General features: G+C 37.8%; 1 protein-coding gene across 25 annotated transcripts in view; it reads right to left on the bottom strand.

Moving 5' to 3' along the window:
- Window positions 1-12,922, bottom strand: part of KMT2C (lysine methyltransferase 2C) — a 277,314-nt gene that overhangs the window by 71,335 nt on the left and 193,057 nt on the right. For 24 of the 25 annotated variants that reach the window (XM_036999224.2, XM_036999223.2, XM_036999222.2 and 21 more), the window contains 7 exons: window positions 11,394-11,495; window positions 11,093-11,197; window positions 6,441-6,622; window positions 6,017-6,181; window positions 4,901-5,010; window positions 4,269-4,334; window positions 3,089-3,301 (listed from right to left, as the gene is read on the bottom strand). In XM_036999224.2, coding sequence (XP_036855119.2) covers window positions 3,089-3,301; window positions 4,269-4,334; window positions 4,901-5,010; window positions 6,017-6,181; window positions 6,441-6,622; window positions 11,093-11,197; window positions 11,394-11,495 — 943 coding nt within the window. The remainder of the gene's footprint in view (window positions 1-3,088; window positions 3,302-4,268; window positions 4,335-4,900; window positions 5,011-6,016; window positions 6,182-6,440; window positions 6,623-11,092; window positions 11,198-11,393; window positions 11,496-12,922) is intronic. The other variant, XM_036999242.2, reaches the window with a different exon arrangement.

Raw genomic sequence — 12,922 nt, 5'->3', positions numbered from 1 at the left:
AGCCTGCTGATTCCCATGGCTTCAACGGAGGAGGACACTCCATACTCCCCAAATATGAGAGATTCAATCATAAATATGTACTTGTGTATGTAGATGATCTCCGGAAGGCTATAAGGACACAGCAGTTCTTTCTGGGGCAGGAACTGGATTGGCCGGGAGGGAGGTTAACCTCATTGCTTACTCTTAGAACCCTTTGTAAATTCTTTGAATCATGTGCAAATAGTTGAAAAAAATAAAAAACTGCCTATGAAAAGTAGTAGCAAATGCACATACCCTCTGATTCAGCAAGGAATCTATCCTGCAGGCCCACCACTGTAATTGTACCAGGCCACTCATTTTACTGTTCATAGTAAAAGGCTGAAAAAACTACAGGTCTATTAACCAGGGAACTGCAGTACCCCCACCCATCCAAAGGAATATGAAAAACGGGGCTGGGGAAATGAAGAACAGTAAAAGGCAAGGGAAAGAGCTGTAAGAAAAAAGGAAAGAAAACGTATGTACCCATTTGCCTGTATCTGAATAAAACATGTCCAGAAGGGTACACAGGAATGGCTGCCTCTGGGGAAGTGAACTCGTAGAGGACGGGGCAGGGAGAGACTCTTTTCACTGTTTACCCTTATTGTTTTCCAATCTTAAACCACGTGGACGTATTACCTGTTCCAAAGTAAATTTTCAGTTTATAGGAGGTAAATACCGACCCACCTTCCCTGCCCCTCCCCGGCCTTGGCTCTGGCTGCCCACCGCTTCCTGCTCCACCCCCCTCTGTGCGGGTCCGCAATGTGTGTGCAGGCGGCACTGCGAGGAAAGGCACTGTGCTCCCATTTCCAACACTCTCAGAGTGGTTTCGTTTTCTTAATTTGGGATTTTTTGCATCAACTAGGTTTCCAGATCCCAGTAGATGAAACAGAGGTCTGCTTTTATTGCACAAGGAATTCATTTCTGGTATTCTAAAGTCATTGTTTGTGACTTTTTTCCCCTAAAGAAACATTATCTGCAGTTAAAAAAAAAAAATGAAAAAATGGGTATTGTTGAAAGTATTTCAAGAACATCACAGATTAATTTGGACTTCTGTGGAACCTAGTATCTTGTGCGTATTGTATGTTTAACATAATGTATAATATTACTTCTATTGGGATACACACCTTCTGTCATCCTCAATCTGGAAACTGGACAGGTAAAAAACAATTACCATTTTTCTACAGAACAGTAGTCACAGGGAAAACCTCAGGCCTTCTGTTCGATGTTTTGTTGTTTTTAAAAGGTTCTGTATCTCACACTTGGGGAATCAGCAGGTACTATCAAGAAACTTCAAATTTTGTGAAATGCAGCATTTCCCAGCTTTAAATTAACTATGGAAACATTTTTCAGGCATTTCAGCACATCAGAAACTGTACTCTGGCTGGTGATTAATTCCTCCTAGATACACAGACTATTTCTTCACAAGCCCCAGATCACTTACTTCAAAATCAAACTTTGTGTTCAACAGTATTTGAACACTGGTTATACATAAGCATCAGAACACTTTTTTCCCGACCACACAGACCCAAAGAGACACTACTGCAAAAGAAATGTGAGCACTGATTGTGTCAGGAATATACACAAGCCACATTCCTTCTAAGCCATGATTATCTCACCTGAACTATGGCAATGGTCTCCTAACTGATTTACATGCTACAGTCCTTGAGCCTCACAGTCTATTCACATGACAGCCAAGTATTCCTTCTAAGATACATACACGATCGTACATTCTTCTCTTCAGAAACCTCCAGTGGCTTCCATTCCCCTCACAGTAAATGCAGATTCCTGAAGCATCACCTGGCGGTCATGCACGATCTACCGAGTCACCTCTCTCCTTGGATCTATGCACTCCACCTCCTGTCACCCCTTTTGCTCACTCTGCTGCACACACTGCTCTCCACCACATTCCTCCAACTTGCCAGGCATCCTCCCAGCCAGGGTGTTCGCACTGGCTTTCCCTTGTCTGGGGTGCCCCTTGCACAGATAAGCACGTGGTTCACTCAGCTCTGTAAGCCGGTGCTCGAGTACTGCTTGTAGTTCATTTGCTCCTTCATACCATGTTACACACCCCCAATTCCTGTGACTCTATTTTTTCCACAGCACTTGCCAAACACATTATAACTAACTTACTATGTTATATAGTTTTTTTTTTTTTTTGAGAGGGCATCTCTCATATTTATTGATCAAATGGTTGTTAACAACAATAAAATTCTGTACAGGGGGGTCAATGCTCAATGCACAATCATTAATCCATCTCAAGCCTGATTCTCGTCAGTCTCCAATCTTCTGAAGCATATATGTTATATAGTTTTAATAATCTTTTATCCTAACATTAAACTGTAAGCTCCATGAGTGGAGAATTTCATCTGCTTTGTTCACTGGTTAAGACTTCCAACATCTAGCACACAGTAAGCATTAAGTAAATACTGTCAAATGACAAAATGTGTGATGGGACAAAAATAATTATTACTTTATTTCTGTATCAGTTGAAAATAACCAATCTAAAAATAAATAGGCCTATGGTGATCTTCCACAAAGGTAAACAAAAATATAAGTCATATTGAATTTAATACTGCTAAAACTACTCTGTCATTTCAAGAATTCAACTAGAAAATCCTTGATCTTTATTCTGATCAAGAAAATGTTTATGAACAGATAGTTTATGATGAACATCTGTGAACATAAACTTATACTTGAAGAATATGATGGCTTTTTCATCTTTAAAATGCAGAAATCGAGTTCTACTTTAACTTGAGCATGGTATCCAAGCTGACAGCATCAGAGGAGGTTTACGCTGCTACCTAACAAACTAGAGTCAAAGCCCTCTGAATTTTTCCATCTGTGACCCTCAAGATATGGCGCCCCTGGAGATTTCTGTCATGAAGGTCTGTTCCAAAGGGTAAATGAAAGGAAGAGACCCTGAAAGGGCACACGGTCCAAGACCAGCGATTCACACATGAAGAGTGACCTAAGTCAAGAGAATTCACTTAGATAATTTACACATATTTTTAAAGCTATTTTATGCTTTAATTCTTGCAAACATATTCCATGGAAAATAAATTAGTATTACCTCGACTATCATCCATTTCACCATCCCTTGAATGCTCTGATTGGATGTCTGGAGGGGTCTGAAGGACAGCCACACTATTCTGATTTATAATCTTCAATTTCAACTTTGGTTTTGACCGTTTTCTTCTGGGAACTGTAACTGTGAGGCTCTGTAACTGAGTCATCCCTGATTCAGTCAAACACACACCATCCTGGGTGTAGGTCTTGGGCGGATCTAAAATTATAATATCCCAAGGATACAAATTAAAAACTCTTGCTATAATTTTCTAAGTTGATTATTGTTCCAAAATACCCATGTCAAGGGAATGTGACTTCTCTGAAGAAATTATCTATGCAATGCACAAATAAATAATCAATTAAAACTATGAATAATTGGCCAAACTTCCTTGGATTATAGGCAGAAAGACTGCAAGCTTTAAAAACGGGTCTTCCTGTTGTTTTTCATTTATATCAACAAAATGATTTACAAAGAAAGCACAGAAGCTAAAAGTAATGCTTCAGCTTCTCCTGGACTTTTCCTGCAGCATCCTTTCAGACTAAAGTGTGAGGACCAATTTACACGAGAGAAACAAGAATACTCCAGAGGCCCATCTGGAAAGCAAAGTATCAGTATAATCACTTACAGGGAGAGTTGGTAAATAAGTCAAAGTCCTACAAATTTTTAAATATACAAAAACTACCATTCATTGGAATGATTTCTGTACAAGCATCAGATGTGACCAAACAGAAGTAGACAAAAGAATGGTAGTTTAATATGAATATCAGATTAATCACCATTTGAGGCTGATCTACTATAGAAAATAGGAAGAGACTGGATTAATTCTAAAGGAATCTCTGCTTGCTAAGCTTAACTAGGCCTTTTTTCTGCCAATTGATAACTAAGCACAGTAATATATCAATGAAACAAAAGTAGGTATGGAGTTAATGGTCACTCTAAGAATGATTATTTTCATTGTCAATCTGCTGAAATTTATAGGAATACTTTCCCACCGAAGCTGGATAAGGTGGACATTTATATGTTATCAATTATAGAAATGATTACCATCATTAGGCAATTTAGATTGAACATCCATATAAACAAGGCAGGTTTCACATAACGTGTGACAAGTCAGTTTAAAAAAAAATTAAGCATTTATATGCTTTTTGTAAAGAACAATCAAGTAAAGCATTTCCGATTTTACCTAGCTCCTTCACTTTTGTGACAATCTGTGCTACAAGTGAAGATTCACAGCAGTCTGAGGAAGGCACTGAAATGAAAAACAAATCAGGTACTTTTTTCAGAAAAGGTAAAGTGTATTTAAATATTTATGTATGGTCAAGATTTCTATTTCTGTATCCATTTTACTGAAAAAAAGTCTTGAACATTCAAAAGACTTAAAGGCTTGTCTTTAAAATATAGGAAGAAGTGATGAAGGAAATACATCACAGAGGAAAACCTGCTAAAGATAAGGAAGCGGTGTGCTGGGTTTCTACATATGGCGAACAGCTGTAAGACTATGAGTTCTGAGAGCAAAATTACATTTTGCATCTAAAATAGATGCTCAAATGTATTTTATATTTATATATATATGTGTATATATATATAAATATAAAATATAATATCTTCATGTAAGCAAGCTGTTAACATACTAAGTTAGGGTAAGAGTTAATTTATAACAACCACCACCACAAAACCCTTATTTTTCATAAAATATTTGTCCGACTACTAGTTTTGCAGAAAGAAAAAAGAACTGGAGTTAAGCCCGCTCACTGGCTGTGAAGAGCAAGGCACAGTGCGCCGCGGAAGAGCAACATCTCACTGCCGGTTTCTTACCATTCGATGTAGGCATATAGGGTCTGCACATGCTACAATCAAAACCAATGTCTGCTACATTTTCCACTTCCTCTTCAGTATTTAAGTTTTGACAAACTGCATGCATCCATCTAAAAAGATCATATATGTACATTAAAAAAAAAGGGAAAGAAGAAATATACTGAGAACGGTTTCCTTTTAAAAACTACAACAGGATTCAACAGTCTCCAAATTTAAAGCCCCTAAGCCTCAAGCGCTCTTCCTATGGAGCCCATGTCACCCTTTGCCACTAACCAGGCCTATGGACTCACAAAATTTCTCAGAGCTTAAGAGAAGGAAAGGAAAAGGAGAGAGAACAAGTACTAGAAAGGAAGAAAAGCACAGTATATGAGGAGGATAGGATCCCTGTTTCATGGTCATACACGGAGTATTTCACAGACAGCAAGGAAGTTCATCAGGGCAAGTGGAAGGAATTCACAAGACTGCCAATGGTGGGGTATGTGGGGGTGCATCTACTGTGGGGGGGATGTAGTTCATGTAAGTGATGTGGCATGGCAAGTGGAAAATAAAGAGTTACCTTGCCTTAGAACAAAGAACTGGTAGGCAGAGTCCTGAGAATACTGTACTACTGATGAAATAATACTATTACTAATACTACATGGACAGTGCTTAACTGCTAACAGAACACAATAATGCTCCATTGAAACCAAAGAAAGTATTAATTAATTTTTGAAGCTGCACACATACTCCTCAGGAAGGGCAGGAGCTGGTATCTACTATTAATTTAGATCTAGAGCTTTAAGAAAAAGTGGCTAAAGAAAAAAGAATGTGTTGAGATTCTTTACAGAATCTAATAAAAGATTCAAAAACCCTCCAGAGAAACTGCATATATGCAGGCAGCAATTCTGCATCTAATTTCAAGAATTCATAAACTCTCAAAAAGATCTAAGTTTAAAATCCTTAGTCTGGAATTGAGAATACAAAACAGGAAACTTCTGTGAGTTTCTAGCTGACAGAAAATCTGGAAAGCAAAAAGTCTTGTTTCTTAAATTTAAGATGATGAAGTTATTTTCCAATTTCCTTTTGCTACATTTAAGAGAGGAAAGCTTGCAAAAGATGAAAAAAACAGCACAATACCTATCACATTGTCTACATTGCAGAATAAGATCTTCTTCTCTATAGTTTCGATAGCAGACCGGGCAGGAAGATAAGCTTGCACAGGGAGCACACTGTGTGTAATTGTTTTGCCATTCACATCTTAGACCTGCAGATGTTGCTCCACAGTGTCTGCACCAAACACACCTGAAATCCAATACCCCCCCCAAGTCTCAATTTTATTTACTTAGTTATTTCGTTTCTGTAATGCAAGAGTCTATACACATGAACAGAATAGGGGAAAATTATTTAATGCATACTTGGAAATTTTTCTGATTAGTGATATCTATCATAATAAACATGTATTATGCAATTAAGCAGATGTGGCCAATTTAAAAAAACTAAAGTTATGTGGGAAAGTTCCAAACTTAAAAAACTAACAAGGGAAACGTAAATCCTAGAGTACCATTTGCACTTCCAGCCTCCTTTGGGAACTGTCTGCAATGGAGGGTCTAGGCAGTAGGTGTGATAACTTATGTCACAATCATCACACAGCAGGAGTCTTCCTGGGTCAGTCGCCTTCCCACAGGCCTCACACACAGTGCACTCAAGACACCTCCAACCTTTGCTAAGAACCACTTTTGTGATCTGTAAAAGAAACAACCAATCCATGTGATTTACATAGTAACTTATACCTCATCTTGTATGACCAAATATACCATAAAAATGAACACGATGCTTATGTACCTAGAAGCAGAAAAAATACAAGCTACTAACATTTACTGAGTCCCAACAGTGGCCCAATACTGGGTGAGAACATTCCATACTTTCAGGAGTTCACCTATTTGGCAGAATAATAGAAAGTAGTACATGTTTTAAAGCCTTTTCAAAGTCCAAATAACTACCTTATGTTGTACATTTTATGTCTACTTTATAGATGTGTTGACTGGATTTTAAAGAAACTAAGCAAACTGCCGCATTATTGTTAATATAGAATTAGAAAATGTACTGACATAGTTTCCACCTACGACATTTCATGATTTCATGCTTCTGAAACTTGTATACACTCCACAGGGACTTACATATTAAAATCAATATAAAAACTGCAAAAAATTTTAGAGTAAAACATGAGTCCTCAAGGGCATTTTACATGGTCTTGCAGGATTTTAGGCTCTGAAGCTAAAATTACACACATTCACTCCTGTTTATTTTCCTCTGCCACAAGGGTCTAGTAGTTGGCAGAAAAGGTTTGAGAATCTTTACACATCTGTTAAATCCCTCAAAGCAGCCACGCTGTGTAGTATTAAGAATTTGGAACAGCTTAGAGGTCTAAAAAGATTATAGTCTACCGATGGAAAAAGACTACAAATGCCTGTGTTATAATCAAATAGCAGGCCATAAAGGTACAGAAAAAAAATTCAGATCATGGGGGAATAAGAACATCTAAAAGCCACCTAAAAGGAAAATAAAGAGTTAAATAAAGGAACAACCACCAAAATGGCATCAAACTTTCCAACTCTGGATAACAAAGTAGACTAACAATTTCCCATTCAACAAGAAAATACTTTTCAGGGTACAATTCTTAACCATGTAAACAAGCAATCAAGCGTGAAAGTAGAATACATTTTAGACCTACAAGGACTCAAAATCCAGTTCCTAAATACCCCTTCTAGAAGTTGGAGACATTAGGAACAAAATGAGGGTGTATACTGATGTGGGAACCAAAATGCAACAAGCCCATCAAAAGCTATCAGCCCAGAGAAGCTTAAGGATGACAGCTGAGCAACAAGAGCAGCTACTAGCACAGAAGAGAACAGGGCAAAGGAGGGCACAGGACGTAGGCAGGATTCTTCTCAGAAAAAGAGGTACCTGCCAACTAACTGGTATGACCATGCTTCTACGGTAGTTTCAAACAACAAAACTAATGGACATTTGTAAATCATTATTTTCTCCGTGCTATTAAAAATTCCATGAAAAAAAACCAAAACAAAGTCACAGTTCGTGATTTCGATCTCCAGTGAACATTTACTGAGTCATAACCAATACTGTTTATTAACTCAATGTAGTAGAACAACTGCACTGGGAGGATGGTGGGAGAAGGCAGGGGGTATATTCTAAGAGCTAAATCAGCATTTATTTACTCACAGCAGAAAGTCAACAAAATCTAACATAGATAAAGTAGCAGCACCAGCGCGTTACTTAGAACTGTAGAGTTAACTACAAGAAGAAGGACCTGAAAGAGTCAAAAGCGATTGCTTGGGGGAACAGGATTCAGATGCGGAGGTAAAATAAGACAGGAACAGTCAGCTATGTAAGGCTTTTAAAGCCATTTGATTTTTAAGCATGTATATTTATCACTTTGATTAGCCTATTCTTTTAAATTAGTCTTAGATTATCAAGTTATATTATTTCCCAAGTGGAGGGAAGAGCCTGGGCCGGAAGATCAGGCCGGCTCACGCCGCAGCCAACAGACTGTGCTGTAAAGGGCCAGACAGTCAACACTCCGCACTTTGTGGGCATATGGCCTGTTAGGCGCACAGCTGTCCCACTGTAGTTTGAAGTCTCCACAGACATATGTGAACAAAAGAGCAGCACAGCTGTGTTTCAATAAAGCTTCACTTACAGAACAGGCAGCGGGCCACAGCCCCCCAGTCCCTGGCTGAGAAGATAGGCAAGAAGATAGAGCAGACCCAAGACACTGAGTGGTAAAATTTTTAAATAATATATCTTCATTCCTACTAAGATCTCCTACTTCACAGATATCCACCCTGTGGTCCTTTACAACCCAGCTCTCAAATTAACTCAGTTGATTTTTATTCAACACACTACAATCCAGGCGTGATGCCCACCACCACTGAAACTACTCACATCGGTCAAGGCCTCCTCACTCCCAAACCTAGTTGACATGTTAGTGTTTGTGCTGCCTGACCTGTCTGCAGGACTTCAACATTGAACAATTTCTCCCCATTTGAAATTCCCTCTGTACAAATTTCATGGCTCTCCCATTAATTCTTTTTTCTCTTATTAAACTGACGTGGTCTTTACGAGCTCTTTCAAGGAAGTTACTATCCAGAGTTCCACGTACAGTACCATGTCTAAAGTTGAGACATACGTCTTTTATAGTCTATGAGTACCTCCTTCAACTACGATGGGATAACTGGGATGAGACCTTTCTCCCATCATAAACGAGTAAAAAACTGGGCAAAATGTATGAAAACACTTAATTTTCAGATATTGGACAAACATCAGTATAAGATAGGTCTCCAAGGAGAGGGAAACAAGGGAGTGAGTACTACGGTACTCTGCCCGTAGAGATTTTTCTCAAGGCTGCCCATGGAGCAGAGCCCCAGCAGAGTGCAATGGTCTCACTGAGCTTAGGGCACAGGATGGAGTTCAGGGGGAGCTGAAGCCACTGGAATTTGTAGGACGGAGCAAAAAGGAAGGAGCAATAAAGAGTGAGAGCTCTAGAAATCTGCAGATTTCCCTGAAGTCTTTGGCTGAACACCAACCAAGCTGTGCAACTAAGAGGCCAAACAAGGACCCACACCAGGGCAGAGAACAGCTACTGGGAACTTATAAGCTGAACAAAGCTCACTCCACACATTTGAATCTCAACTAGAGTGAAAAGACACTGGTAAATGGGAGGCTGGGAGGAGAGAAGAATGGGGAGAATTCAGCAGAGACCTCAGAAAGGCCACGCCGAAAGTGTAAGGTGTTAAACCAGCGCTACACGAGCAGTTACAGAAGCGTGGTCTGGGGAACCCCAGTGCATCCGTAAGGTCAAAACTATTCTCATACTACTACTACCGTCTTTTTCACCTTAGTCCACTCACAGTGATGTATTTTACAGAGGCTACGTGATGTATAAAAATCATTACACTGACATTGTACAAGCTGTTTATTTTTGTGCTTTAAAATATTCCCAGTTATTTTCTAAAACATTCAGTAATTATTATGCTCATAAACAAAAACTCTATGGGGATCCTCAATAATTTTTAAGACTGTTAATGTTTCTAAGACCAAAAGTTTGGAGTGAAGGAACTCTACACGTATCTCAGGAAGTTTAAAAAGAAGCCTCAGAAGGTTCAAACTTATCCACAAGTAACTGCCACAACAATAACTCAGTATTTTTTAAAGAACGAAAGTCCAGACCCCCAACAGTATCCTGTAACAATGTAATGTCCACATTCAATCAGGAATTGTTGGATGTTCAAAAAAAACCCCAAAAACAAAAAAGTCAGGAAAACATATTCTAATGAGATTAGTTAATACAATAAGAAATGTCAGAGATGATAGAATTAGTGAACAATTATAAATATACAAAGGCTTGAAAGAAAAAAATCAAATATTACAAGAAAACAAACTATAAAATCAAACAGATTTAAATAATACATATGTATATAATAAAAAATCCACTGGTGGACTTAAAACTAGATTATGTGCTGCATAGTAACAGTGGGCTTAGTGGATGTAACAGAAACAGAACAAACCAAAGCACGGGAAGAAAAAAACACTGGAGAAATATCAATAAAGTATCAGTGATCCAGGGATAGTATTGTGCAATTTTGTACACACACAACTGAGATTCCAGAAAGGGAGGTGGGAAGTATATGGGGAACAGAAAAAAACTTGAAGAAAGAATGGTCAAAGTTGCTCCAAAACTGATTAAAAACATCAACCCACAATCAAGAAGCCTAACAGAAAATGCCCTTTTATATACGGCAAGAGCTAAGAATGAATGTGGGAAGAGAACAGGGTAGACTAATGAGTATTTTACTAAGTAGTCTAGTTATTCTCCACTTTTATAATCAGTAGACAGAATGAACTAACTCAACCTGTGCCTTAGCAAGTGGTTGTATCAAGTATCTTTTAAATTAAATGCAGGCATCTTTATGTTTTACTTTTTCAGGACAACAATTTAAGACCATAGATTTACAGAGGAATTAATTTTTTCAGGTAACACTTTAAAGGCAATATTTAAAGTACTTAAATACAGCCCCCTATGTACAATAACCCTAACAAACAATATCTGATTGATTCTCTAAGAACAGGAAGCAGCACACTATTCAAATCAAATCTCGGTACATTTTTGATACTCATTTACTCAAGTATATTTACCTTAATACTGACACAGTATGGATGGTAACACTGACCACACTGAGAACAGGCCAGTAACTGTCCCTCTGCTCCTTGGCCAAAACTGCCACAGACGACACACATATCCTGAAAGTAAGAACACATGAACATATTTTAAACTGGAGACCAAGGTAAGAATACACTGATTTTATAATTTTTTAAAAATACCTTCTTAGCTAATGTAGCTCTAGAACGAGGTATTACATAACTTCAGTGCATAATGGATAAAGAAGAAATAGACAAGGTGGAATTCAAAAGTGGACAACAATAATTTAGTTCAAACCTGATGCAAAGTGAACTTGTCACTGCTAGAAAACAACACAACTGTATTGTGCATAGAGTTTTCTTCTTCATCCTTATTTGATGAAATATCTGCAGCAGACACCTATAGAAAGCAAAATACACAAAATGTTAAGTTCTATTCTTTCACTGGTATTATGCTTAACTGGAAAGCTTGAGAAGATTCATATTTAAAATACTAATTTTTGTCAAGGTCTAGACTAACAATTCAAATTAGATTATTATTGCCAAAATACCACCATCAAAGTATGAGTCATCACCTAATTGTCTCTTTAGAGTTGTAAGTTCCACAGATGGGGAAATAATGAGAAAATAAAAGCCTGTCTTTAGTAAGACTTGATCACCCAGGCATTCTAATCAGGAAACAAAAAAAATGTTGTGTGTGCCTGTACACACACGCGTATATACCTACCTATGCATGTGCCACTCTATTTTAGTTACTCTTAAAACCTCCAATTTGGCTAGTCCAAATTGAGAAATGCTTTAAGTATAAAACATCCACCAGATTTCAAAGACTTTGACAAGCAAAAAAGAATATAAATATAGTGCATCAATAATTTTGTATTCTATTTTGTGTATCAAATATTGAAATGGCAGTATTTTGGATATATTGGGTCAAAAGATAGACACTAAAATTAAATTTCACTTGTTCCTCTTTTTTATTGTAAGTGCTAAGAAGTTTTAAATGGCATAAATGGTTCATATAATATTTCTTTTGGACAGCAATGCTTTGGAATGTTATTATTTTCAATAATGTCAAAAATTCCCATATTACCCAGAGGACTATCAACCATAGACATTCATTTTTGGACTTAGCTAAACTTGACCAAGTCAACAAAGTATCCACTGGCTTCTTAATAATTATTTCCAGAGTGCTTATCGTGAAAGAAAGCTCCAAATTAGATGCTGAAAAAGAGAACAGGAAGGCCAATGCCAAAATGATAAAATACGATCCCCCTCCCTTAAAGAGCTTACACTCTAGCCTGGAAGGACAGAGCTGAAACACAACAAGTTAAGGTTAAAAAAAAAAAAAAAAAGAGTAAAAGAGTATTATTATTTTTTAGGAATGACTGAAAGAAGAGTAACTAAATAGAAGGAATATATAATATGTTTCCATACGAATCAGTCTAAACACAGTTTCAGTGGACAGTACTCCTGTTTCAGGATAGAGTGGGCAAGGGCAGTCTGCGGTCACAAAGTCTGAAGTCTAAAGACTGCACAGCAAAACTAACAACCTAAGCAGTCCTCACCAGGGAACAGCTAAAACTGCGCAAATCCCAACTGTGGAAAATCACGCGGTATTTAAAAGCCAGACAGGTAGAAAATTGTGCATATTTCTATGAAAAAAATCACCAAGCTATACTCTTAGGTGGAAAAATAAGCTGCAGAGTGATATGTGAGGTATGGCACTATGGTACAAAAACATGCAAGGTGATCACACACACAGTCTACTGGCCCACACAACAGATGGGGCCCCAAGAAATTCGCAGGGTTTTTGTTTTTGCAGGTCAC

This window comes from Manis javanica, chromosome 6 (assembly GCF_040802235.1).
Source record: "Manis javanica isolate MJ-LG chromosome 6, MJ_LKY, whole genome shotgun sequence".
Classification (NCBI taxonomy): domain Eukaryota; kingdom Metazoa; phylum Chordata; class Mammalia; order Pholidota; family Manidae; genus Manis; species Manis javanica.
The sequence above is the reverse complement of the archived record's forward strand: the minus strand, read 5'-3'. Positions and strand labels throughout refer to the sequence as shown.